The sequence below is a fragment of the Erpetoichthys calabaricus genome, chromosome 10, assembly GCF_900747795.2.
Source record: "Erpetoichthys calabaricus chromosome 10, fErpCal1.3, whole genome shotgun sequence".
Classification (NCBI taxonomy): Eukaryota; Metazoa; Chordata; class Cladistia; order Polypteriformes; family Polypteridae; genus Erpetoichthys; species Erpetoichthys calabaricus.
Window position 1 is genome coordinate 13,407,216 of NC_041403.2, and position 25,383 is coordinate 13,432,598.

At 37.7% G+C, this 25,383-nt stretch overlaps 1 protein-coding gene across 1 annotated transcript; it reads right to left on the minus strand.

Moving 5' to 3' along the window:
- Nucleotides 1-2,540: 2,540 nt before the first annotated feature.
- LOC114658831 (doublesex- and mab-3-related transcription factor 2-like) lies at nucleotides 2,541-25,070 on the minus strand. The gene is made up of 3 exons (XM_028810897.2): nucleotides 24,387-25,070; nucleotides 10,868-10,964; nucleotides 2,541-7,431 (listed from the first exon to the last, which is right to left on the minus strand). The coding sequence occupies exons 1-3, from the start codon at nucleotides 24,744-24,746 to the stop codon at nucleotides 6,761-6,763; spliced, it is 1,128 nt and encodes a 375-aa protein (XP_028666730.1). The 5' UTR covers nucleotides 24,747-25,070; the 3' UTR covers nucleotides 2,541-6,760.
- Between the last annotated feature and the right edge of the window lie 313 nt (nucleotides 25,071-25,383).

A 25,383-nucleotide genomic window follows, 5' to 3' on the forward strand; every position in this document is an offset into this window, starting at 1 on the left:
TGAGTCAAAGTACAGGAAAGTTGTGGAGGACTTTGTCTTGTGGTGCAGGGATAACAACCTTCAACTCAACATCAGCAAGACAAACCAGCTGGTGGAGGACTTCCAGTATGCCAAGGAGCCTCTGAAATCAGTCACCATTCACAGGGGGGACGTGGAAGTGGTACAGAGCTACAAGTACCTGGGGATTCACATAAACAACAAACTGGACTGGTCTGACAACACAATGATACTGTACAAGAAAGGCCAGAGCAGACTACATGCTAAAGAAACTCGGGTATTTTGATGTGTGCAGTAAGCTGCTGGAAATGTTCTACCAGTCCATAGTAGCCAGTGTGGTGTTCTATGTGGTTGTCTCTTGAGGAAGCAACTTGACTTCAAAAGAAACATAATGTCTGAACAAACTTATCAGGAAATTCCTGCTTCATCACAGGGCAAACCCTGTATGCACTGGAAGCTGTTGTGGAAAGAAGAATGATGGTCAAATCGGATGCCATCATGAACAATCCCCTCCATCTCCTCCAGGACTTGCTGTCTTGGAGCACTTTTAGCCACAGGCTCATTCCACCACAGTGTACTAAGAAGCACCCTTGGGGATCATTTCTGCCAACTTCTATCTGGCAATTCAAAGCTTCCACCTGATGTACTCATTTTATTTTTTATTGATTGATTGATTGGCTCTATTATTTGTCCTGTGAGTCTGTATCCTTTTTCATGTTTCTGCTGCTGTATGCATTTGTATGGAAGTTCTGAAACGCACAATGAAAAAAAAATTATGGGATGACCCTTATCTCGTACATAAGTGAAAATATGTTTTACGTAGGGGAAACGTTCACATACTCATGAGATGTTTTCACTAAAGTACGGGATATTTTCATGTACGTACGAGATGTTTTCATGTATGCATGAGATACTTTTAAGTACATACAAGATGTTTTCATGTACATATGAGATACTATCATATACAGTACATTTGAGATAAAGTCAGATTAAAAAAATTACAAAAGTGCATTGCATACATATTGTGGTATATGGCCGGCCATTCATCCCGGCCAATACTCCCAGGCCACTAAATAGAGCCCTACCTGCAGCATGGAGGTGCCCCGAATGCCAGCAGGGAATCATGGACAACGTCAGTGTTTATTCACAGCCCTGCTGGATACCATGGAGGCCTGCAGGGAGGATCAAGGACTATTTTCCCTACAGCCCAGAAGTGCGTCCCAGTCACGTGGACAGAAGAAATGACGTACTTCCAGGTTGAAGAAAAAGAGAAACACTTCCGGGTCAAGAAGTATAAAAGGACTGTGGGAGATCCCAGCGAATTGAGCCGACTTGGGAGGAAGGGTGACTGAGCTGCTGGGAGTGGAGGATTGTTATTATTGAGTATTGATTTGTTGGAGTATTGTGGAGTGGAGGGTGCTTTGTGCACATTTATTATTATAATAAATTAATTTTGGACTTTTATCTGGTGCCTGGCGTCTGACCTGAGGGTTCAAGGGGACGATAGCGCTCCTATCTGTCACAATACGTAAAAGTATCCCGTACGTACAGGATGGGGTTATCCCATAATTTTTTTCATTGTGCAGTTCAGAGCTTCCGTACTTTTGAATTTCCCCATAGAATTAATAAATCTAATCTAATCTAATGAAAATCACAATATAAAACAAAGACTTGTTTATTGTATTATTTTGTATTCAACCTTGATATCTTACTTTATATTAAACATAATACAGTTTAAAAACAAGGTACATAAAAGCAAAGTTGTCCATTTTTTAAAAGCCATCAGGGTCTCAGCATCAGCTCCACGACAAGCTGCTTTCTTCCCCAATCCCACAACACTTTCTTGAGAAGCAGCTGTGATTAATATAAAATAGCATTATCTTTTATTCTTTGCTATCTTGTATTGATTAATTCATGTTTTGAGTTGTTTGTTAACAGACGTTTATTCTCCAGTTATTTTTTAAGTCATTTAGTTCTCCCATTGTTAATACCCCAGTGGTTTAGAGTTCTTCTCTTGTTTGTTTAGTCAATCTTGGATGTTCTCTGCTTTTGAGTCTCTGTATTGTGTGGATGCTACAAGACTGCGTTGGCTTTGAGTCAGGTTTTCTCATATTTATGAAGATTAAGTGCCCTTTTTCTTTATTATTTTAACCCAGTATTGTAGGTTATGAAAAATGAGAAATTTTATTAATATTCTTACCTTAGTTAGTCAATGGTGATAACTTAAGAAAAGTATTAAGGATAACTTGGATATTGAACAAAATAGCAAACCTAATATTTTTATTAGATAACTAGTCATTTAGCCCGTTACAATAACGGGAGCTAGAACAGTAGTGCATAAACATTAGTAGGAACAGTCTATATTAAATGGCAAGGGACTTTGACCACATTGTTTTTGTTGGTCGTATTTTTCTTTCTTTCAGCCTTTCTTTTGTTGATGTTTACTTGCTGAGCTGACCCGTTCTTCGTGGGCTGCCGCGTGTATTGTGTGTCTTTAATTTTCTGTGACAGTAATACTGTCTTGTACGGCTCTATTCAATAAGGGCGCGCACAAAAAGGCGAGCTTCAAAAGGGCGACCTCAATTGAGCGCGGCGAATAAAGGCGTTCGTAGATAATTTAGTTCAAATGGCTCTGGAATATGTGAAGAGCAACAAAGGTGCAGATCTTTATTTACGCTCGCCTTTATTCGCTGCGCCCAATTGAGGTCGCCCTTTTGAGGCTCCCCTTTTTGTGCGCGTCCTTATTGAAGGATACCGTCTTGTACATCCGCTGGCTTGTACGTCCGTAATATACCTTTAATTTTCTCTGGCGGTAATACAGGCGTGCGCGTCAGTAATATGCCTTTAATCTCCTCTGACAGTAATACTGGCTTGTATGTGGCTGTAATATGCGTCACTGTATTGTGTACCTTTAATTTCCTCTCGCAGTAATACTGGTTTGTATTTCCGTAAAACGCCTCTAACTTTCTCTGATAGTAATATCGCGCATCGCACCGTGCCCCGCGCATGCGCACTTCATCAGGAGACCCCCACACACGGACACCTGGACGCACACAGGGATTTTATATACATAGATTTGTCATTGTAGCATCACACCCAAGTTATTGAAATGTGGGTTGTCTGTTATATGGGTAATATCAGTTTGTTACGGTTAGGCCAGTCACAATCTTATTTAAAAACGTCTACGCCTGGAAGTGTGTGTGTGTGTGTGTGTGAGTCTGTCCAGCCCGAAACTGAGTGGTGGAGTCAGGGTAATGGCTCCACCTCTGAGGAAACAGAAAACTCGCTTAGCCACTAATAACAGAAGTGAGTTCAGCACGTCAGCAAAACGAAACCTCAGAAGAGAGACAAAGTCGCTTAGCCGCTAACATCGACAAAACGATATCCCTTTTACTTTTCCTCCCGTTGCTAATGCACAAGCGAGGTGAGTACATCGGCAAAACAAATCCTCCTTGGAAAGAGATGCCCAATTACCTGACATCTCTACATTTCAATTTTTTTTCTGACGATTTCAATAGTTTCTAGGACCCCGGGCTTTTTACACAGCTAGTTATTACATAATTGCCTGATCACGATCATTTAAGTTGATTATTTTGTTGCATAATCGTTAGAATTGCTTCCATTCATATGTATAAAAACAGGCGGATGAGTTACCCAAAGTGGTGTATTTCAAGGTCGAGGCTGGTTACATGGGAGTCAGAATGATGACTGAAGGGCTGAATATGATGTAGCAGGTCATCAAAGCACAAGATAGACATGCAGAAACATTTGTAGTGCATCTCTTCATCATGTAGGTGACCTGCTCACAACAATACGATACTCACCCTACCTTTACTGCTTTCAGTTACTGCTGAGACCACATTTTCTTTTTCCTCCAAAAGCTAATAACTCTGCTGTGACATTGGTAGGTATGTGACACTGACGAAACACTGTCACCTACTGACTAGAAGAATATCAATAGGCTTTTCGAACAAGCCGACACAAATATCTGGTCACAGGCCTTGCACAAGCCTCAGGTAGAAAGTATAAATTAGGCTTTACTCTGACAGCAGCAGGCAGCATCTTCACAAAATAAAAGCCAATATTCCTAGGAAATAAAATAGTCTATTTTTTGGAGTGGTGGGAATAATCTTCTATTATTGTAACACAGTAACGCATATATTTATTTATGGAGGATAAATTAGACTGGACTGCCAATACTGATGCTCTGTGTAAGAAAGGACAGAGCCGGTTATACTTCTTTAGAAGGCTGGCATCCTTCAACATCTGCAATAAGATGCTGCAGATGTTCTATCAGACAGTTGTGGTGAGCGCCCTCTTCTACGCGGTGGTGTGCTGGGGAGGTAGCATAAAGAAGAGGGACGCCTCACGCCTGGACAAACTGGTGAGGAAGGCAGGCTCTATTGTTGGCATGGAGCTGGACAGTCTGACATCTGTGGCAGAGCGACGGGCGCTGAGCAGACTCCTGGCAATTATGGAAAGTCTACTGCATCCACTGAACAGGATCATCTCCAGACAGAGGAGCAGCTTCAGCGACAGACTGCTGTCACCGTCCTGCTCCACTGACAGACTGAGGAGATCGTTCCTCCCCCAAAACTATGCGACTCTTCAATTCCATCCGGGGGGGTAAATGTTAATATTATATAAAGTTATTGTCTGTTTTTACCTGCATTATTATCAATCTTTAATTTAATATTGTTTTTTGTATCAGTAAGGTGCTGCTGGAGTATGTGAATTTCCCCTTGGGATTAATAAAGTATCTATCTATCTATCTATCTATCTATCTATCTATCTATCTATCTATCTATCTATCTATCTATCTATCTATCTATCTATCTGTCTGTCTGTCTGTCTGTCTGTCTGTCTGTCTGTCTGTTAGTATTCATTTTTGTTTGGAGGTAATGGAGGTATTTTTACTTTAAAAAAATAAATACGTCACTTGTTACTTTCAAACGTAAGCAAGGTTTGATGGTGAACTTAACAAGAAAATTCATGTGTATTTGTGCAATAAATACTGCCTCTGTGTGAATGTGCAGTATGGCTGGCAGCTTTGTGACCCCAGTGAGATGTTGTCTTAAGACATATGCAGTAAATATGTTACTGGTCCTAGCCTGGAATCTACTTAGCTAGTGAGGAGCATGATTGGCTGTTGTTATGAATGACAGGGATATGGCCTGTTTTGGCCATAGTACATAGTTTATGTCAATTATGGTACTTTGCTTATTGGTTATTGAGTGTTATTTATGCAATTTTATATCCTATCAGCCCCATACAATTTTTGTTTAACAAAGCCTAAAAGGGAAACATAAATTCAATTTTTATTTATATGTTTTGAGGTTTTATTTATATTTCCTTGTCTTGTTCCTTGCCTGATGCCCTGTGATCACTAGGATAGGCTCCAACAGACCCCCAGCTGGAACAAACCCCAAACATGGCACAAGTTTAGCGTCACCAATTCACCGAACCTGCTTGTATGTGGACTGTGAGAAGAAACCCACACCGACATGGGAAGAACATGCAAACTCCATGCATGGAGGACCCAGGATGCAAACCCTGGTCGCATTACTGCAATGCGGCAGCACTACCACCGTAGTGGTAAAAAATGAGCAGAAAAATACAAATAAATTATTATCCGCAGTCATTTGTGTAACAAATTAATCGCAACCTAAAATTTCATGATCATGACAACCCTCATTTTTTTGAATTGTAATATTTGTCCTATTTGCATTGAGTAGCTATTCAGCTGTGCTAACCAATAGCCCTGAAGAAGGGAGGCGTGACTCCCAAAATGTGTCATCTAATTGGTTTATACTTAATTAGACTTCAGAATGGGTTAATGACGTCCACTTGATGATTGCTGTATTGACTTTTCATGATGTATTGTTAAAAGGTCTATGACTTGCAATATATATTTAAGTTAAATCTTTTTCTTTCAAATGTGTAATATATATTGTATGTTTAACATATTTGGTTTGCATGCTTAATTGTGTGACTTCCTTGTATATTATCCATCCATCCATTTTCCAACCCGCTGAATCCGAACACAGGGTCACGGGGGTCTGCTGGAGCCAATCCCAGCCAACACAGGGCACAAGGCAGGAACCAATCCCGGGCAGGGTGCCAACCCACCGCAGGACACACACAAACACACCAAGCACACACTAGGGCCAATTTAGAATCGCCAATCCACCTAACATGCATGTCTTTGGACTGTGGGAGGAAACCGGAGCGCCCGGAGGAAAACCATGCAGACATGGGGAGAACATGCAAACTCCACGCAGGGAGGACCTGGGAAGTGAACCCGGGTCCCCTAACTGCAAGGCAGCAGCGCTAACCACTGCGCCACCGTGCCGCCCTCCTTGTATACTATATATTCTTTAATACAGATGTTTAGATTTATGATATATTTTCTTGGTTTTCAATTTTGTAGCAAATGTGTAATTAAGTGGTCTGTTTTATTTATTGATTTTTTTAATTAGGTGCAAGAATATATTAAATTTTTGTTCTTTAAATATTGTTCTTCTGAGAAACCTGTTTTTTTGTTAATTATTGATTAATACATTGCCAAGAACCACTACATGGTGAAAGGTGCTATACAGTATAAAATAACAGAAATATTGAATTTTTTATTCTGTCTTTATATTCCTTTGTGTTGTCTTCCTGTTTACTTTGTAAGGCTCTCTTTGATGTTGATTATTTTAGAAAGGCACTATATAAAATAAAGACTAAGCTGCTTATCTTTGTAGTACGTGTGTGTCCCTCCTTAACTTCTCAGCAAAGATTCAACAGAAAAGGGCAAGCTTCTGATGCCTGCACTGTCAGGCCTGGATGGGTCTCTGCTCTTTGTTTCCATGTTCAGACACATGGTGCCACTTTCAGGAGGACAGAGGCAGCCCAATGTCACAGACGAGTTCAGGTGGGTGTCTTTGGCATTAGTGGCTGACGGTGCACATGAAAGGTCCCGTGTTGCGTAAAGAAGTGGGTTGCAGGCATCTTCATGGCCAGTAAGCTGCAGTTCAGGGCATCGAACTTTTTCCCCACAGCCCTCAAGTTCTTCCCACAGTCTGATCTGCAGCGCCTCCATTGGTCTCCACTGCATTTGTTCATAGCCACATTCGACCGAATTCGTTGGTGTCACTTCCCCAAAGTGATACCAGCAGAGACCGCCTTCCATGTTTGATTTTGGTAAAGGGAAACAAACTGCTTGATGAAACCGGGCTTGCTCTTCTGGATGACTGTAGGGAGGAGTGTCCACCCTGGAAAAGATGGGACTGAGCACTTTCAGAGTCGCCATTTCCTTCTGTCTGAATTCTCTTTCCAACATGACATCATTGAGCTCTTTGTCTGCAAATGCTCGTCTCTTCCTCATCCTTTCACTGAGTGCAGGAAATGGAGTAGTCCAATAGGGGTCCTCTCTAAGGGGAGGCTTATACCCTAAAAAAAGAAATGCAGGAAAAATGGATTATTAACCAGATCTATTCTAGTAGCCTTTAGAGCAATACCAGTATATTTTTTAACAATGTAACAAAATTGGTTTGTTTGTGGCCTTCACTGCGATTAACACTGCTGCCTCAGATCCAGCCTTCTTGGTTAGAACCCTACACAGGATCGTTGCTTGTGTGCAGTGTTCAAGTTCTCCCCAAGTCTATGTGGAATTTTATTCCCAGCCCCAAAGAGGTGCAGCTTAGGCTAAATGGCAACTCCAAATGTTCTGAGTGTGAGTACACTAGAGTAATTGTGGGCAGTGTGGGTTGGGTGTTCAACGATAATTATATCTCAAGACTTTGTTATTAATATTGTCTGTTTGACATTGGAAATAAATTATTAATGCTGTTATCATTCCCTCAACTCCATTAAGTTTAATTATGACTTTGACCATCTTTGTAGCTTATATGCTTGATGTATTGCTTTAATGGTGGTCATTTGTAAATTGGATTTCATGTGATAGACAGAGACATGAAACATGATAGATAGATAGATAGATAGATAGATAGATAGATAGATAGATAGATAGATAGATAGATAGATAGATAGATAGATAGATAGATAGATAGATAGAAATGAAAAGCACTATATGATAGATAGATAGATAGATAGATAGATAGATAGATAGATAGATAGATAGATAGATAGATAGAAATGAAAAGCACTATATGATAGATAGATAGATAGATAGATAGATAGATAGATAGATAGATAGATAGATAGAAATGAAAGGCACTATATGATAGATAGATAGATAGATAGATAGATAGATAGATAGATAGATAGATAGATATGAAAGGCACTATATCTCTCTATTATTATATATATGTATACACTGCTTTAAATTGATCTCTAAACGTCAGTTTTATATAGCAACCTTCATGTCTGCATGTCTTTTTGTCTGTGTCTCTATTTTATTCAGTGCTTTTCATTTCTTTCTACATGTGAGGTTTATTTAAAATGGTTCATGTCTATTAGTATTATAAAGTACTAGCCATGGTACCTGTCAAACACGGGTGATAGAATAATTAAAAAATATATGCAACCTCCTGTCTGATTTAATACTTGCTTTATATAGAATTTGCTACCTTTGAAGGTGACTTTCTCATTATGCCTCATACGCCTTTACTCCTCATTGTGCATCTCTCACTCGCATCTCTCACATCACCAAACTCACCAGTGACTCTGAGCGACTGGACACACAGACTTTAGTGTTTTATTATGTAATAGATAGATAGATAGATCTGAAAGGCACTATATGATAGATAGATAGATAGATAGATATATAGATAGATAGATAGATAGATAGATAGATAGATAGATAGATAGATACTTTATTAATCCCAAGGTGAAATTCACATACTCCAGCAGCAGCATACTGATAAAGAAACAATATTAAATTAAAAGAGTGATAGAAATGCAGCTGCTCCTCTGTCTGGAGATGACACTGTTTAGTGGATGTGGTGGATTCTCCATGATTGACAGGAGCCTGCTCAGCGCCCATCACTCTGCCACGGATGTCAAACTGTCCATGTGCTGATAGATAGCACTTTATTTGTCCCATGCACATCTGACTTAAACAGTCTCAGTGAGTCACTATAAAGATGTTTTGCCATATTTGTCAAGAAGTATATATTGTGTTTCTTTACACACTTTGTCTAAAAGTCCTTAATGCTGGTATATCACCTACAGGATGTGCAGCATTGCTCATAATGCCCATCAGTTTTGCTTTTATTCTCTCCTCCACTTTTGCTTCCAGTGGGTCCAGAAGGTGCAATATAAAAATTTCCATGCATCACTTCTCTTTTTCAATGGAGTTGAGTTAAATATATTGCCTTCAGTATCATGTTATACTTCAGTCCAAATAAAAGCATACAATGAAGTTTCAGTGTTTTTAAAGGCATATTTGCGCCTTTTCATGTCCTGTACAGACATGTGGATTTCATTTTCTAAAAATACCCATCAAGTTTGTTAGATCTGCTCAAAATGTTGTCTGATTTAGTATGCAACTTTGTTCCTCTTCTCCATCTCCAACTCTGCAACTGCACTTGGTCTGCAGCTACCAGGGTACACTATAACCATGCTAAACACCAAAGTTAGTCTCATTAACGTTAACATGTACCATGACCAGATCAGCACTTGGTCATCCACAGGTGATTACACACTGCAACTGACCCCCTCAGTCACGGAGGGCCAGCATTTTCACACATTTAGCACTTGATGAAACCGGCTATGTAATTCTATGGCTTGTGAGTGCTGTCTTTCCACCAAACCTGTCATTTCAAAAAATTCTTCCAAACACCTGCTTTTGTCTGAGATCATTATCCACATGCTGTTTGGAACATAGCGGGTGTAAATTTCTCAGACCTTTACTTGTTTTTTTTTTAAATATTTTATTGAGACAGGTGCAAATGAAATCTTACTTAGTCATGAGGAGAAATTTGTTTCTTGGTGCATTGAGAATTATCTATATCATAACATCAGAAATCCAAGGAACTGGTTCTTGACTTTTGCTGCACCAAACAGCCTGTATATCAGGTCTCAACTACTTGTTGGGGGTCCATATTAATGACAGGTTGGACTGGTCCTGGAACACAAAGGAACTGTCTAAGAAAGGGAAGAGCAGGTTCTACTTCCTTAGGAGACTGTGTTCAAGTAACATTCCTCACATCTTCTACAGCTCTGTGACGGCCAGTGTGGTGTGGTGTGGTGGTCTGGTGTGGTGTGGTGGTCTCACTTCAAGAGAGGCCCACTAAATCAACAAGCTGATTATAAGGGCAGGCTCAGTTTTAGGACACACTCAGGACCATCTGAAGGTGGTCGCAAAGGAGAGGATTAAAACAAAACTGAGTGCCATTATGAACAATGCTGCACATCCTCTGTCTGCAACACCAACCTTGAAGACTTTCAGGCAACGAATCATTCAGCAGAAGTGTGTAAAGAAACATAATGGGGGGGTCTTTTATAGCAACAGCAATACATCTGTATAGCACCTCACTGGGACTGTGACAACCAAGTCAGAAGTTTTCTTTCTCTTTAATTTTCTTGCTTTTTAGACATGCTGGTGTCTTTCAGACCATTGTGTTTGTGTGTATTATTTATTTATTTCCATATTTATGTATACATTTATTTAAAGAAATTCTGTTAAAAGCCAAACTGTCCCCTGGGGACAAGTAAAATTTGTTCGTTCGTTCGTTCGTTCGTTTGTTCGTTCGTTCTATCATTGTTTGCCTTCTGGTTAAAAAAGAAAGGAAAGAATTAAAATACAAGTTAATTAAAATCAAAGCAATACAGTATGTTCCATTATTATTAGTATTTGGTTAATAATGGAGAAAGTGACTGGAATGAAAACCGTCAGGTACTGCAAAATACAAAATAATCTGACCTTCCAGGATCCTCTTTGCTAGCAGGCTGGGGGAGCGTGGATATCGTGGACACTGGGCTCTCCTTTGGGCGGTGGACCCACTCACATCTTTCTTCACCTTAACAGAAAGCAAAATAGGTGAGTTTATAAAAGGCTGCTGTAAAGTTGAGAAGTTTTAAGTCATATTTATAAATCAACATGAGATAATGTAAGACAATACAAATCACAGAAAAGCTAGTTGCTCCAAATCAGGTGGCTCAGCACTTGTCCTGACTACACGAACGAATGATGGAAAAGGGGCAACGGAAAATTAGCTTCAGATTACATGGAATTATGAGTAAGGTGGTAATTGGTACAATAGTTACATCTCCACAGATGTAGGTTCTGTGCCCAGCTCAGGAGCTCTCCCTGCTCATTTGGCATGTTCTGCCTGTGCCCAACTGCGGCATTCAGAAAATCTGATTGGTGATTCTGTATTGGCTCACTGTATGCATAAGTATACCCTTTGATGAAATGCTTTATCATCCCTAGTTTGTATTGCCAGGATAGACCCTGGCCTCCAATGACCCTGGGTTCAAATGTATACATTCAGAAAATTCTTAGATATTATGTTATTGGTGTGTGGTTACTGTAGTACATTTGTAATAGAAATATACAGTATGGTGTGCTGCGAGTTGAGCATATTTCAGACAGACTACCATTTATATAGTGCTTTTTTATGTGTATGTCTGCCTGTCCATCTGTCTGTTTTATATATTGTGCCTTTTTTTATTTATATGCATGATATACATGAAAATTGCTCTTTAAAACTATCAATCCATGACTGTCTGGCTTTTTGTCTGTCCATCTTCTGTCCATCTATCCTACATAGTACATTTCATTTCTTTAAGTTTTATAAAGTGATTTTCATATGTACCTATTCTTATACAGTATATTAATACAGTGTATTTCATTCCTATCCATATGTTTTATATAGAATTTTTCACATCTATTTTTCTATTATAAAGTGCTTCCATTTTCCATTTCCTTATTCTACATAGTGCATTTTGTTTTTTTCTAGTCACTTAAAGTAGCAGTGTTAATATCTTTTTTTTATCTATTCTTTCATAAATACGAGTATTTAGCACCTTTCATTTCTATCTAAATGTTAATTTTATATAGCAATTGCCATCAATTTATATGGTGTTTTCCATTTTCCATCTAGCAATTTTATTTAGTGCCTTTCATTTCTTTATATTTGTTAAAATAACAGTGTACATGTCTATCTATTTTTACAGTATATAGCATATAGTGCCTTTCACTTATCTCTAAATGTTAGTTATGTGCGTCCAAGGACCATCTCTGGGGCTTTGTCGAGGTAAGTGATGTCCTGCTGAGATGACAGGGGGTGCTATCACTAACTGACTTCTCTCCTTTTCTCCAAGCAGCAACAAGAAACGGCCCAATGAGGGCACCTAGCTCCGCCCCTTCCCATCTGCCAACTATTAAGACCCACTGGTCCCGTAAGGCAGAGTCATTTGGCTGATGGACTGCCCATGATACGGAGCTCCTAAAAGCATTAACTACAGCAATCTTCTGAGATTTCCTTTTTGCTTCTGGTCTGATGCCAAAACAGTTATAACTTTCATTTACTTCTCTTATATATTAAATGGGATGACCCAGTTGGCATCCCAAATATTCGTCAAGCTATCTGTCATTCCTACAACCAGCCACAATATGCATATAGTATCTTTAATTTATCTCTAAATATTAGTTTTATATAGCAGTTTAATGTCTTTTTTCATTTACATAGTGCCTTTAATTTTCCATGCTTCGACCTATTTTATACAGTGCCTTTCATTTATTTATATTAGTTTTGCAGAGCACTGCTTGTGTCTATCTATTATTATATATATGTATACACTGCTTTAAATTGATCTCTAAACGTCAGTTTTATATAGCAACCTTCATGTCTGCATGTCTTTCTGTCTGTGTCTCTATTTTATTCAGTGCTTTTCATTTCTTTCTACATGTGAGGTTTATTTAAAAAGGTTCATGTCTATTAGTATTATAAAGTACTAGCCATGGTACCTGTCAAACACGGGTGATAGAATAATTAAAAAATATATGCAACCTCCTGTCTGGTTTAATACTTGCTATCTATGAAGGTGACTTTCACATTATGCCTCATACGCCTTTACTCCTCATCGTGCATCTCTCACTCGCAATTCCTCCTTCGTCACGTCACCAAACTCACCAGTCAGAGTGCTCTGAGCGACTGGACACACAGACTTTAGTGTTTTATTATGTAATAGATAGATAGATCTGAAAGGCACTATATGATAGATAGATAGATAGATAGATAGATAGATAGATAGATAGATAGATAGATAGAAATGAAAGGCACTATATGATAGATAGATAGATAGATAGATAGATAGATAGATAGATAGATAGATAGATAGATAGATATGAAAGGCACTATATAATAGATAGATAGATAGATAGATAGATAGATAGATAGATAGATAGATATGAAAGGCACTATATAATAGATAGATAGATAGATAGATAGATAGATAGATAGATAGATAGATATGAAAGGCACTATATAATAGATAGATAGATAGATAGATAGATAGATAGATAGATAGATAGATATGAAAGGCACTATATAATAGATAGATAGATATTTTTTATTGCCATCAAAAGTGTATGAGTTTAACATTTATTTTTCTTATAAAGTGCCTTTCATTTCTATTAGTTTTATACAGTGAGTTGTGTCTTTCTATTATACAATGTATTTTGTAGTTATCTTCAATGTCTTTTATATCTATAGTGTTTTTTATCTATATATCATAGACCACCTTACATTGATATCTATAATGTATTTTATACTTATACCAATATTGCCTTTCTTATGTACTGTATATGCATATGTATTAAAAATGAGTTTGCAATATTTCCGATAAAATATTAAAAGCTAGGCATGCCTAATATTTTGCAAGAGAGTTAAAATATAATTCATTATGCAATTATATTAATCATTAAGGTCAGGGCCTGCTGTAGCTGTGGAATTCCCATCCATCCTTTTCAAACCTGCTATATCCTGTAGAATTTGATCAATATAAAAAGATAAACTTTACAAAAAAAAAAAAAAAAATCTGAAAATCAGATTTTCTGAGTATCCTAATGCCAAACGGCAAAGATTGAGAGATTTAAGTCTATCCATCAGCCATATGTGAATAATGATTAAAAATAAGTCATTTGAAGCAGTAAGAGCCATTAGCAACACTAGAAATGGTAACTGGCTGCATTTCAAAATCAGTTTAATTGTATCTTGATAAAAAGTATCAATTTCTATCAAAAATATGCAACTGCCTGGGTGTGTCCAAATGGCACTGTAACTCAAAGTGTTTTACAAGATGCCAAAGAAATAGCTGCAAGAAAAGAAAAACAAATTGAATAATAATGAATAAGTTACAAAAAAATATTCATTTATATAAAATAGATATATAATTAGTAGAAAAACACAGCAAAAATGAAAAAAAAAAGCCAAAGTGAGTCTGTTGATAAGGTCAGATGGCCCGTTTAAACAAATGTATATTCATTATCTTATTAGTAGTTTGTAAAGTTTTGTATTTGTGTTTACCTGTGAACCTCTCTGATTTTCTGAGCCTGAAATCAGTAAAGTGTGCCATACAAAAATAAACGGAATTAAATTGAATAATCGCCCCTTTGATTTTTCATAATTACTTTAAAAAAGAACCATTGTATTACCTATACTAAAATAATAATAATAATTCTTTGCATTTATATAGCGCTTTTAAAAGGGCCTTACTCAAGGGCCCAACAGAGCAGAGTCCCTTTTGGAATTTTACGGGATTTGAACCGTCAACCTTCCAATGGCCAGTGCAGATCCCTAGCCTCAGAGCCACCACTCCACCTGGTAGTCACACAGACTATGCACTAGGACACCAAAACTAAGTGAGTTTTTAGCACTAGACCAGGTGATGATCCTCAGTGGACAAATTCAGATTAAAGCCAAACGCATGTGCCAACATGGCAGTCACTCCCGCTTGATGTTTTTAAAGTCTACATATTAAGTACACTCAAAAAAAAATTCTTTGGGTTTGTTGCCATTACACAGCTACAGTAACTCAACTTGCCTTTAATCAAAGTTTGTGCGTGTTTAGGCCTTGCATATTCTGTTCTAGTACAATTGAGTTAAATCCCCTGGGCGTCACAGTTAGATATGTAATTAATGCAGAAACCGTTTAAATGAATTCCATTGCTTTAATTAACAGTACCAATCACAGAAATAATTTCTTACCATTACTCAATTATCTTAGGTTGACTTAGCTCATAATTAGTATGTTTTCAAGCTTCAAAATTTATTTTGGCAAACATTTGTCATTAAACAAGTTCTTTAATCTGATTCAAATGAAAATGAGCATGTTTGTGGGGTTTATCTGTTTCAAGTGCAGTTGACATTATTTGGTTGGATGTCATGGTTTTTTTCTTTGTAAAAATAGAGTTGTATTTACACATTACAAAATATAATCCACAGCAATAACTTTTTACCAAAAAAACTCTCTAAACTGGAATCTTCGTCCCTCCAATACATTGGACCAAAACTCCATACTATTCACATATGTTTTGGTTTAAAATCAGTTCCCATTAAAGCCGTATTCCCCATTCCCCGATATCAACAAGCCCTTCCATCTCTCCTTAGTAGCTGTGAAACCCTACTTCTCAAATTCTCTCTTTATTTTCCGTTCAAACTCGTTTTCCAAAATCTCTGGTCACAAACCTCTTTATTAGGATACACTTGTCATCCCACATGTACGTCTTTCCTAGGCTAATAAGAAGTCATATGAAAAAGGATTCCCTTGAATTATTTCCAGCTAGACCCTCCCTTTCAACATTAACCTATTTTCAATAATCCTTTCACCTTCACAGAAAAAAAGTATAACATTGATGTTGTTCGTTCAACGTAAATTTTCTCTTTCAAGCAACTTAAGATTAGTCGTTTAGTGTTGTACTTTCTCAAATTAAATAAAGAGAAAACCAAAATCTTAGTGATTGGCAATAATGGATACAATGAGGCTATTAGAAACAAACTGGATGCATTAGGATTAAAAGTCAAAACGGAGGTAAAAAGCTTAGGGGTAACCATTGACTGTAATCTGAATTTTAAATCACATATTAATCAGATCACTAGGACAGCATTTTTTCACTTAAGAAACATAGCAAAAGTTAGACCTCTTATATCATCGAAAGATGCAGAGAAATTAGTTCATGCGTTTGTTTTCAGTTGGCTAGATTACTGTAACACACTCCTCTCAGGACTACCCAAAAAAGACATCAATCGTTTGCAACTAGTGCAGAATGCAGCTGCTAGAATCCTTACCAGGAAAAGAAAATCCGAACACATTTCTCCAGTTTTGATGTCACTACACTGGTTACCTGTGTCATTCAGAATTGACTTTAAAATTCTGCTTATGGTTTATAAAGCCTTAAATAATCTCACCCCATCTTATATATTGGAATGTCTGACACCTTATATTCCAAATCGTAACCTCAGATCCTCAACTGAGTGTCTCCTTAGAATTCCAAGAGCAAAACTTAAAAGAAGTGGTGAGGCGGTCGGCCTTCTGCTGTTATGCACCTAAAATCTGGAATAGCCTGCCAGTAGGAATTCGCCAGGCTAATACAGTGGAGCACTTTAAAAAACTGCTGAAAACACATTACTTTAACATGGCCTTCTCATAACTTCACTGTAATTTAATCCTGATACTCTGTATATCCAATTCATTATAATAACTATTCATTCAAAATCTGTACTAACCCCTACTCTCTCTTCTGTTTCCTTTTCCGGTGTCCTGTTGGTGGTGGCGTGCGCCACCACCATCTACCCAAAGCACCATGATGTTCCAACAATGATGGATGGATTAAAAGCCAGAAGTCTGTATGACCATCAGCATCAAGTGACTCTGTGAGAACCCTAACTACAAAGAGGACTATTTCACTTATGTTAGGTAGAATGCCCAAAGGGGACTGGGCGGTCTCGTGGCCTGGAACCCCTGCAGATTTTATTTTTTTCTCCAGCTTTCTGGAGGTTTTTTTTGTTTTTTCTGTCCACCCTGGCCATCGGACCTTACTCCTTTTCTATGTTAACTAATGTTATCTTATTTTAATTTTGTATTTTGTCTTTTATTTTTCTTTTCTTCATTATGTAAAGCACTTTGAGCTACTTTTTGTATGAAAATGTGCTATAGAAATAAATGTTGTTGTTGTTGTTGTTGTTGTAGCTTGAAATATTTGGTTTCAGATCTCAATCAAAGTAAAAAAATTTGTTTCTACCAAAGTAAGTTATGGTGGAGGGAATAAACGTAGAAATCCTATTTCAGTTAACTTAATATTTTAGTTTGTTTGTGTGCCGTGTTTGAGGGGCCATTTGTATATTCTTCCGGTCGAACTTTCCAGCATGCTGGCTTTCCAACTGCCAAAAAAGAAGAACAACTTAAAAAATAGATTTAGCATAAAACAAGTGAATTGCACCCAATCACTCTAAATGATTTGCCTCAACTTAAAAATTGTGGGATCAATAAGCTAAAAAGAATTATATTGGTTCAGATTGAAAATATTAAGTGTGAATCGTCACATTTTTTTTTTCAGTGTTCGGCCACACTTCTTGTGTCCACCTGCACTCTAATTGTCTCCACCTGGGCACAGTCTGGATTTGGACGTGTCCTTGTCTGTGTCAAACCTTGTCTATACATCTTCTCCATCACACATAATGTTCCCCACACCATCATCCAGTTTAAATCGGCCCTTTTGGCTGTACCACTGCCCATATCCCCACTTCAAACTTCATTTTCAGACTCTGCCCCTACTCTTTTGTACACCTGACGGCATTACATAAAGTCCACAAAGTAATATCTGCAAATTCCCTAAATTAAGCAAATGACTCTCATTGGCACAGAATGATCATTTATATCTGAACATCACACAACCAGGTTAACAAGTGAGCTAGCTCCCCTATCAGGTGATTTATTTTTAACATTTTCAAAAAGGGTGAAAAAACTTTGAGCAGAGTGCAGTTTGTTGGAGTATTTTTGAGAACGTTAATGAAGATTTTCATTTGTTTCCCTCAGCAAAATGTCTCATTTGCATAAGATTAGCTAACTTACATTGTGAAGATATTGCGAAAGAGTCTTGTGGAACATCTTTCACTTGTACGGTATCAGAGAAAAATAAAGTCTTTGTACATAACAATACCGTTCTAACTGCCAAAAATGACAAAAGTTCTGAAAATGGCTTTGTGCACATGTGTCTTCAATAACCTGGCAAACAAACTGTACATCCTACATCACAACAGCATGGACGGCCTGTCATTGAAAAGGCTGGAGGTTGCTTAATACATTAATTGTACAGTACTTGACATCAGGGTCTCTGAGAGAAATTGGAGTTTGTGGATTTTAGAGAATGTGAAATTGGGCATTTACTGGGAATTGATTTTAAATTGAAGATAAATGTGTGTAATATGGATGTTGGTCCATTGCTTTGGAAGGATGATCGGTTTCGGTTTAGGAGAAGGAAATGGAAAAATGAATGTTCATTAACATGAATGTGCTGGTAGGAATTTTCAGCAAGACACAGTTGCTTTGTGGATTGTAATTTGTACCGTGTAAATAAAACTTACTTTTACAGAAAAAAAATACCTTTTATAGTACAGGTATAGAAATACATAGTACTAAGGTGGATATGTCTAAGTAATCAATGCAGACCTCAGTGTTAATGTTATCAGTGCTGCATCTATTATAATGTATTTTAGAATGTATGTGGTAATAAAATGCATTGCAATTGTCATTCCAACAGATGGTGCATAGAAAATATTTGTAGTAATAAAATGCATTTCTACACATTTGTGATGCACCATCTGTTGGAATGACAAATGCAATTAATTTTACTACTACAAATGTTTGTGATACACCATCTGTTGGAATGAAAGTGACATAACAACTTGATAAACACACAGACACAGATCCTTTTGTGAAGGTGGATAGAGGTGGTTCAAAAATATTTTCAAAGCCCATTTTCTTGCTCCATTAGCTATCGTGTTTTCATCCTCTACGGTTTTAAGCATAAATTCAAAAAATGTATAGAAAGTGAGAAGAAGTAAAATGGAGAGCTTTGTTGATTTTCTATATATAAAACATCTTATTGATTACATCTTGCCTGAAAAAGGGGCCTGAGTTGCCTCGAAAGCTTGCATATTGTAATCTTTTTACTTAGCCAATAAAAGGTGTCATTTTGCTTGGCTTTTCTCTATATATAAAACCCAACATATATATGTATAGAATTTTTTACAACCAAAATATGGTAAAAAAAAATACAGTCCTTTTACTAATTAGCCCAAAATATAACAAAACAAATGTAACCCATGTGTGCAAATATACAAAAATATATTTAAATAAATTTTCCAGGCCTAAAATGCCAAATTGAACACTGTAAAGTCTTAAAGCAAAATCCCCAAGTCAGGCTGTAATGTCCAGTTAGTAAATAGATACTCGCTTGAACAGGCAGGCTGAGCAATCTGGTTGATGCCATTCGAGAAATCTTTCCATTTTCCTGCCTTAACGATGAAGAAGGGAAGACTACCTGAAACACTTCAGCAGGATTGCTCAGCCAGCCTATTCAAGCAGGTATCCATCTACTAAATGGACATTATGATGATGTATGATGGGGATTTACTTTAAGATTTTTGGCACATGGACGTTGCCTCAATTGGCTTTTTAGGTCTCAAAGATTTATTGATTGTACTTGTATAATTCATATTTTTGTTTATTTGCACATTTGTTTGTTATATTTTGGGTAAATTTAGGTTTTTTATTATTTGGGCTCATTATTAATTATTATGTACCATATTTAGACTGCAATAGATCATTTATCTCCTTGAATCATGTTTGTATTTGCCCTGAAGTCATCATGTGGTGGGTGCGGCAATGCGCTCTATCAGCGCATGCTCCCACCTGCAGGTTATACATTTTCATACATTAAAACATGACAAATTAATTCTATCAGCAAAAATAATATATATATATATATATATACTGCGGTGGGTTGGCACCCTGCCCAGGATTGGTTCCTGCCTTGTGCCCTGTGTTGGCTGGGATTGGCTCCAGCAGACCCCCGTGACCCTGTGTTCGGATTCAGTGGGTTGGAAAATGGATGGATGGATGGATATATATATATATATATATATATATATATATATATATATACTGTATATATATATATATATATATATATATATATATATATATATATATATATATATATATACTGTATATATATATATATATATATATATATATATATATATATATATATACTGTATATATATATACTGTATATATATATAGATAGATAGATAGATAGATAGAGAGATAGATAGATAGATAGATAGATAGATAGATAGATAGATAGATAGATAGATAGATACTTTATTAATCCCAATGGGAAATTCACATTCTTCAGCAGCAGCATACTGATACAATAAATAATATTAAATTAAAGAATGATAACAATGCAGGTGAAAAACAGAAAAACAGACAATAACTATGTATAATGTTGAATGTTAATGTTTACCCCTCTGGGTGGAATTAAAGAGTCGCATAGTTTGGGGGAGAAACGATCTCCTCAATCTGTCAGTGGAGCAGGACGGTGACAGCAGTCTGTCGCTGAAGCTGCTCTTCTGTCTGGAGATGATACTATTAAGTGGATGCAGTGGATTCTCCATAATTGATAGGAGCCTGCTGAGCGCCCTTCGCTCTGCCACAGATGTTAAACTGTCCAGCTCCATGCCAACAATAGAGCTTGCCTTCCTCACCAGTTTGTCCAGACGTGAGGCGTCTTTCCTCTTAATGCTGCCTCCCCAGCACACCACTGCGTAGAAGAGGGCGCTCGCCACAACTGTCTGATAGAACATGTATGTATATATATATATATATATTTATTTATTTATTTAAACTGCACAGTAGTTCTCAAATTATTATGTAAGCTGAACATAGTTTATGCTAACTCTATTGCACTTTCTGTGTAATCCTACAGTTTCATGTTGTATTTGAAACAAAAGGAAAAGATTCTTTTGTGATGTAGGGTGGGCTACAAGCTTGCCGTTGTATACACAGCATTCAGTAATAAAAATCAGTTTACTTTATTTAATGTTTTTTTTCATGCAAAAATCCATGACTCATGGAGTCATGCACTGTAAACTTGTTTATTTTAGATCAAACTAACCTAATATAGCGATATAGTGAAAATGAGCATACAATTTTGAGTATTAAAAGGTGCTAATTTTGAGTAAGAGTAACATAAAATAAGTAAATTTTGGTTATTGGTTATTGTTCGGTGTTCATGAGTGTTTAGAAAGGTGCCTACAAATAAATAAAATGTATTATTATTTATTAATACAGTCACTTAAACGGATTATATATCTGCTTAAAAGAAAACATTCCAATGTATTAATTTCAATGTCGTTTATATGGTGTAATGTCATACTTAAAAGATGCGTGGCAATATAACTCACTCAGAAAAATGAACTAACGGGGATGTTTAATTTAAGTTACTTTAACTTAAAAATAGTTACGGCTTTGCTGGAATTACTTAACTTTTTCTAGTTACCGTGACTTAAATTTCTTAGATGATACACTAATACAATTAACTTGCGTTAAAGCAAATCAATCAGGATATTTTCATTCAAAAGGAGCAACCCGTCTCAAGCACTGCTCACTTCTTAATGTTAATCTTACTTAAAATTTCCTCATAACATGTTTTTTTTTAAATTTCCCTATACACAATTGAATTACTGTACGTTGATTTAAATTAGGGGCGGCACGGTGGCGCAGTGGTAGCGCTGCTGCCTCGCAGTTAGGAGACCAGGGTTCGCTTCCTGGGTCCTCCCTGCGTGGAGTTTGCATGTTCTCCCCGTATCTGCGTGGGTTTCCTCTCACAGTCCAAAGACATGCAGGTTAGGTGGATTGGCGATTCTAAATTGGCCCTAGTGTGTGCTTGATGTGTGGGTGTGTTTGTGTGTGTCCTGCGGTGGGTTGGCACCCTGCCCGGGACTGGTTCCTGCCTTTTGCCCTGTGTTGGCTGGGATTGGCTCCAGCAGACCCCCGTGACCCTGTGTTCGGATTCAGCGGGTTGGACAATGGATGGAAATTAAAATAATCATGTTTTCCATACGTTAATATGCCATATTTGCATAAAGTTTTATATTTTGCATAAAACCACGCCCCTTTTATTGACAACACGTTTCATAGAACTCCATCCCACTCACACACATCTGTAGAGTTGGAAAATTAAAGATTTTTAATAATTTAAATTTATTCCAGAGGGGAGTTATGATTACCATTCCCTCCAAACGCACACACATGCACGCTATGCTGCCCGCCCTTCCTCAGAAAAGCGTAGTTTTCTTTGTTTCATTGCAGTTAACGAGTAATCAACCGCAACAGAACTTGAGGTAACGGGGTTGTGATAAGTGTTTTAAAGTATACAGAGGTGACGTTGTGATAAGAACAGCCGACTTAAAATGATCTTGGAAACCTTTCCATTATCAACAGAGTAAAATAAATACAGTGAAAGGGGACCTGACTTGCAATACTGAGTCTTAATTGAATTTAGTGAAATAAAGCAAAGTCATCGCAAGGTTTAATAAAACGGTATTGATATGTGAAATAAGTGAAGTAAGATTAAGTTAGATTGATTGAAGAAATATATATATTCTCACGATTGATTGAAGAAATATATATATTCTCACCTAAAAAAAGTTCAATAAGCATATGTCATTTAAGTTTAATGAAAGGGTGCAATTAAACACAAACGACATTCATTTAAAACTATACAAATTAATTGTGTTAAACCACGTGATTCAATTACGTTAATTTGACTTTTTTTGAGTGAACAGTTAGGAATTACCAGCAAACATGTTCATTCTAACTTAAATTAACTTAAATTATAAGCATCCTCATTATTATTATTATTATTTTCAGTGTTGAGATGACAGTCGGGGTTACTCTTAAAGTGTATTTATTTTTCCACTCATCGTTTCTAATATGTCGCACATCGAGTCCGTATAACTGAATATCTGCAATCTGGGCATTTCAAACTGCCTTGGCTTGGCTTGTGTTTGGGAAGTACGACTATGCAAGAAAGAAAGAAAGAAGGAAAGAAAGAAAACAGTAAATAAATACATAAACAATTTACTGATTTTTGCACATTCGATCAATATGTTTGTATGTAACAACCTTGTGGTCTAGCGTTGTTAAATCGGCACACTTGTTTATATTAGAACTATTTTGATTTATTTAAATATAAATATGTGGCATGTTTTATTTTGTTGATTCAACAAATATTTTTGACTGATAATGAAGGGCTTCGTTTCAATTAGAGCCTTTAGCGAATAATTATATTTGTGTATAATGTACAGCAATTTCAAAGCAATATGCACTGCGTGAAAGGCAAGGAACTGACAACTGTCGTGTACGCGAATAACTGGATGTATTTATAAAAATAAAAATGTAAAAAAGCTCGGTGTTTTACATAACTTATCATTATACGCGCTCCAAATTGGTGGGACATTGTGATGGCTCAGCGAGGACGGATCACTGACTTTTTTGACATGTTGTCGAAAACCGACGCCAGTGTAGCCATATTCGCAAAGCCGGTGCCGATTTCCTCCACCGATTACCAATTTCCGACCCCTTGCACAAACAAACCTGCACGTCTTTGTGCGATGCCGAAGACCACCTGCGAGACTGCGTGGAGTACATTCTTCACTCCGAGTGATCAATCCTGGAATCGAACCCAGATCATTGGAATTGTATGGTGGCAGCATTATCCCTGCTTCTTTTGAAACGTACTTATATTTTTGAACTGGCAATATTTCAACAATTAATAGACAGATATTGTTAGATTTTATTACTGTACGTTAATCAGTTTCGATCTCCTTGGGTTTCCTGTCAGTTTAAACGAATCTGTGTCTTTAGTACTTTATGATTGCATTTATCTGTGAACGTGTTACACCGCTCTGAGCATTCGCTCGCTGAAGGGCGCTATAAAAATAAACTGCACGAGTTGAATTTAATATTTCTCAATCGACATCAGCCAGAACATCCGGAGGCTGGTCGAATGGACTTGGCAGCGGCATCTTCCAGGACCTGTGCTAGAGCGGAGGTATAATAATCAGTTCATCCACCCACGTATTGTAACACTTTAATTCTGCCTCATGTTTGCAGAGGTGAAGACAAACCCAGTCGTACTGAACGCATAACAGGAATCAGCTCCGGACGTACGCTATATAGTCCATCGTCGAGCCCACTAACACACGGGATTAATTTAAATCGACAGTCAAACTAACGCATGTGTTTTGGGACGTGTGAAGACAGCTAGGGGAAACTTCATTCGGCGAAAGTGTTGTAAAGCGTCCTATGGGAAAGAAACGACAAAAATAAGAAAACGGTTACCAATGGAATAAGAGATGCCTCACCTCTGTTGCCTGTTGTCTCCTGAGGGCCACCTGAGCAGCCATCACACGCTGCCTCTCTACCACCAGCAAGCAGTTGGCACACTGACAGTCCCGCCAGCGGCAGAACCTCTTGTGTCCTTTGAGACAGGACACCACTCCGTGGTTCCGACAGCGAGCACACTTTGGGCTGCGGCCCAGTCTACGCTGCTCGGGTTCGGGCTTGACACTGTCCTCTGAGGCTGAACCATCGCCCTCACCTTCGCCCTCACCGCTGGGCAGAATGCCATCCAGACTCTCCACGTCGATCTCCTCTTCATCTTCGGTTGAGAAAAGATTTGTGAGCGTCTCGAGATCGGGGCTCGCTTTGGGACTTGTGGACATCTATGATCGAGAGGTTTTCCCCCAAATGAATATGGAACAGAAGAAAGAAAAGCGAAGATTCCCGAGCAGGCTGTATGTATGTGGCAACCTGTCTCGCATGGGCATCATTTGCCGTGTCTTATACAGCACTTGACCCCGCTGATGACTTTGAAACAGCACATCCAAAAAGTGAAAGAGATGAGAAACTCACTGAGGTGATCTTTAAAGTGTCACGCACCTCATCTTGCCTGATTAACCGACTCCGGCAATCACTCCGTCAGATACCTGACGCTGCTAAATTTATCTCTCCTCTGCATCACCGCCGCTAATGAGTTCCCATTCCGGTTTGGGCTGCAGATTCGCACTCGTCACTCGCTCGGGAAGTAAACCCGTAACCCTTTGTGCTCCGGAGCGGCGCGTGCGTCAGTACACCCCGTGTGTGCTTTTCCTTACCATTTTTTTTTTCTTTTTGAAACCCACACGTCTAATAAATGTTAATCTCCATTTAATTTATTATCCAAAAAAAAAACAGCATCACATATTACGATCTAAAAAGCAGCTGTGTAACTTATTTTCATGATAACACGCAGCATCACCTGCATGTTGATCGAATTCATTTTTTGTGTGTGCCTGAGAATTACTTACAAACACTTTGAAA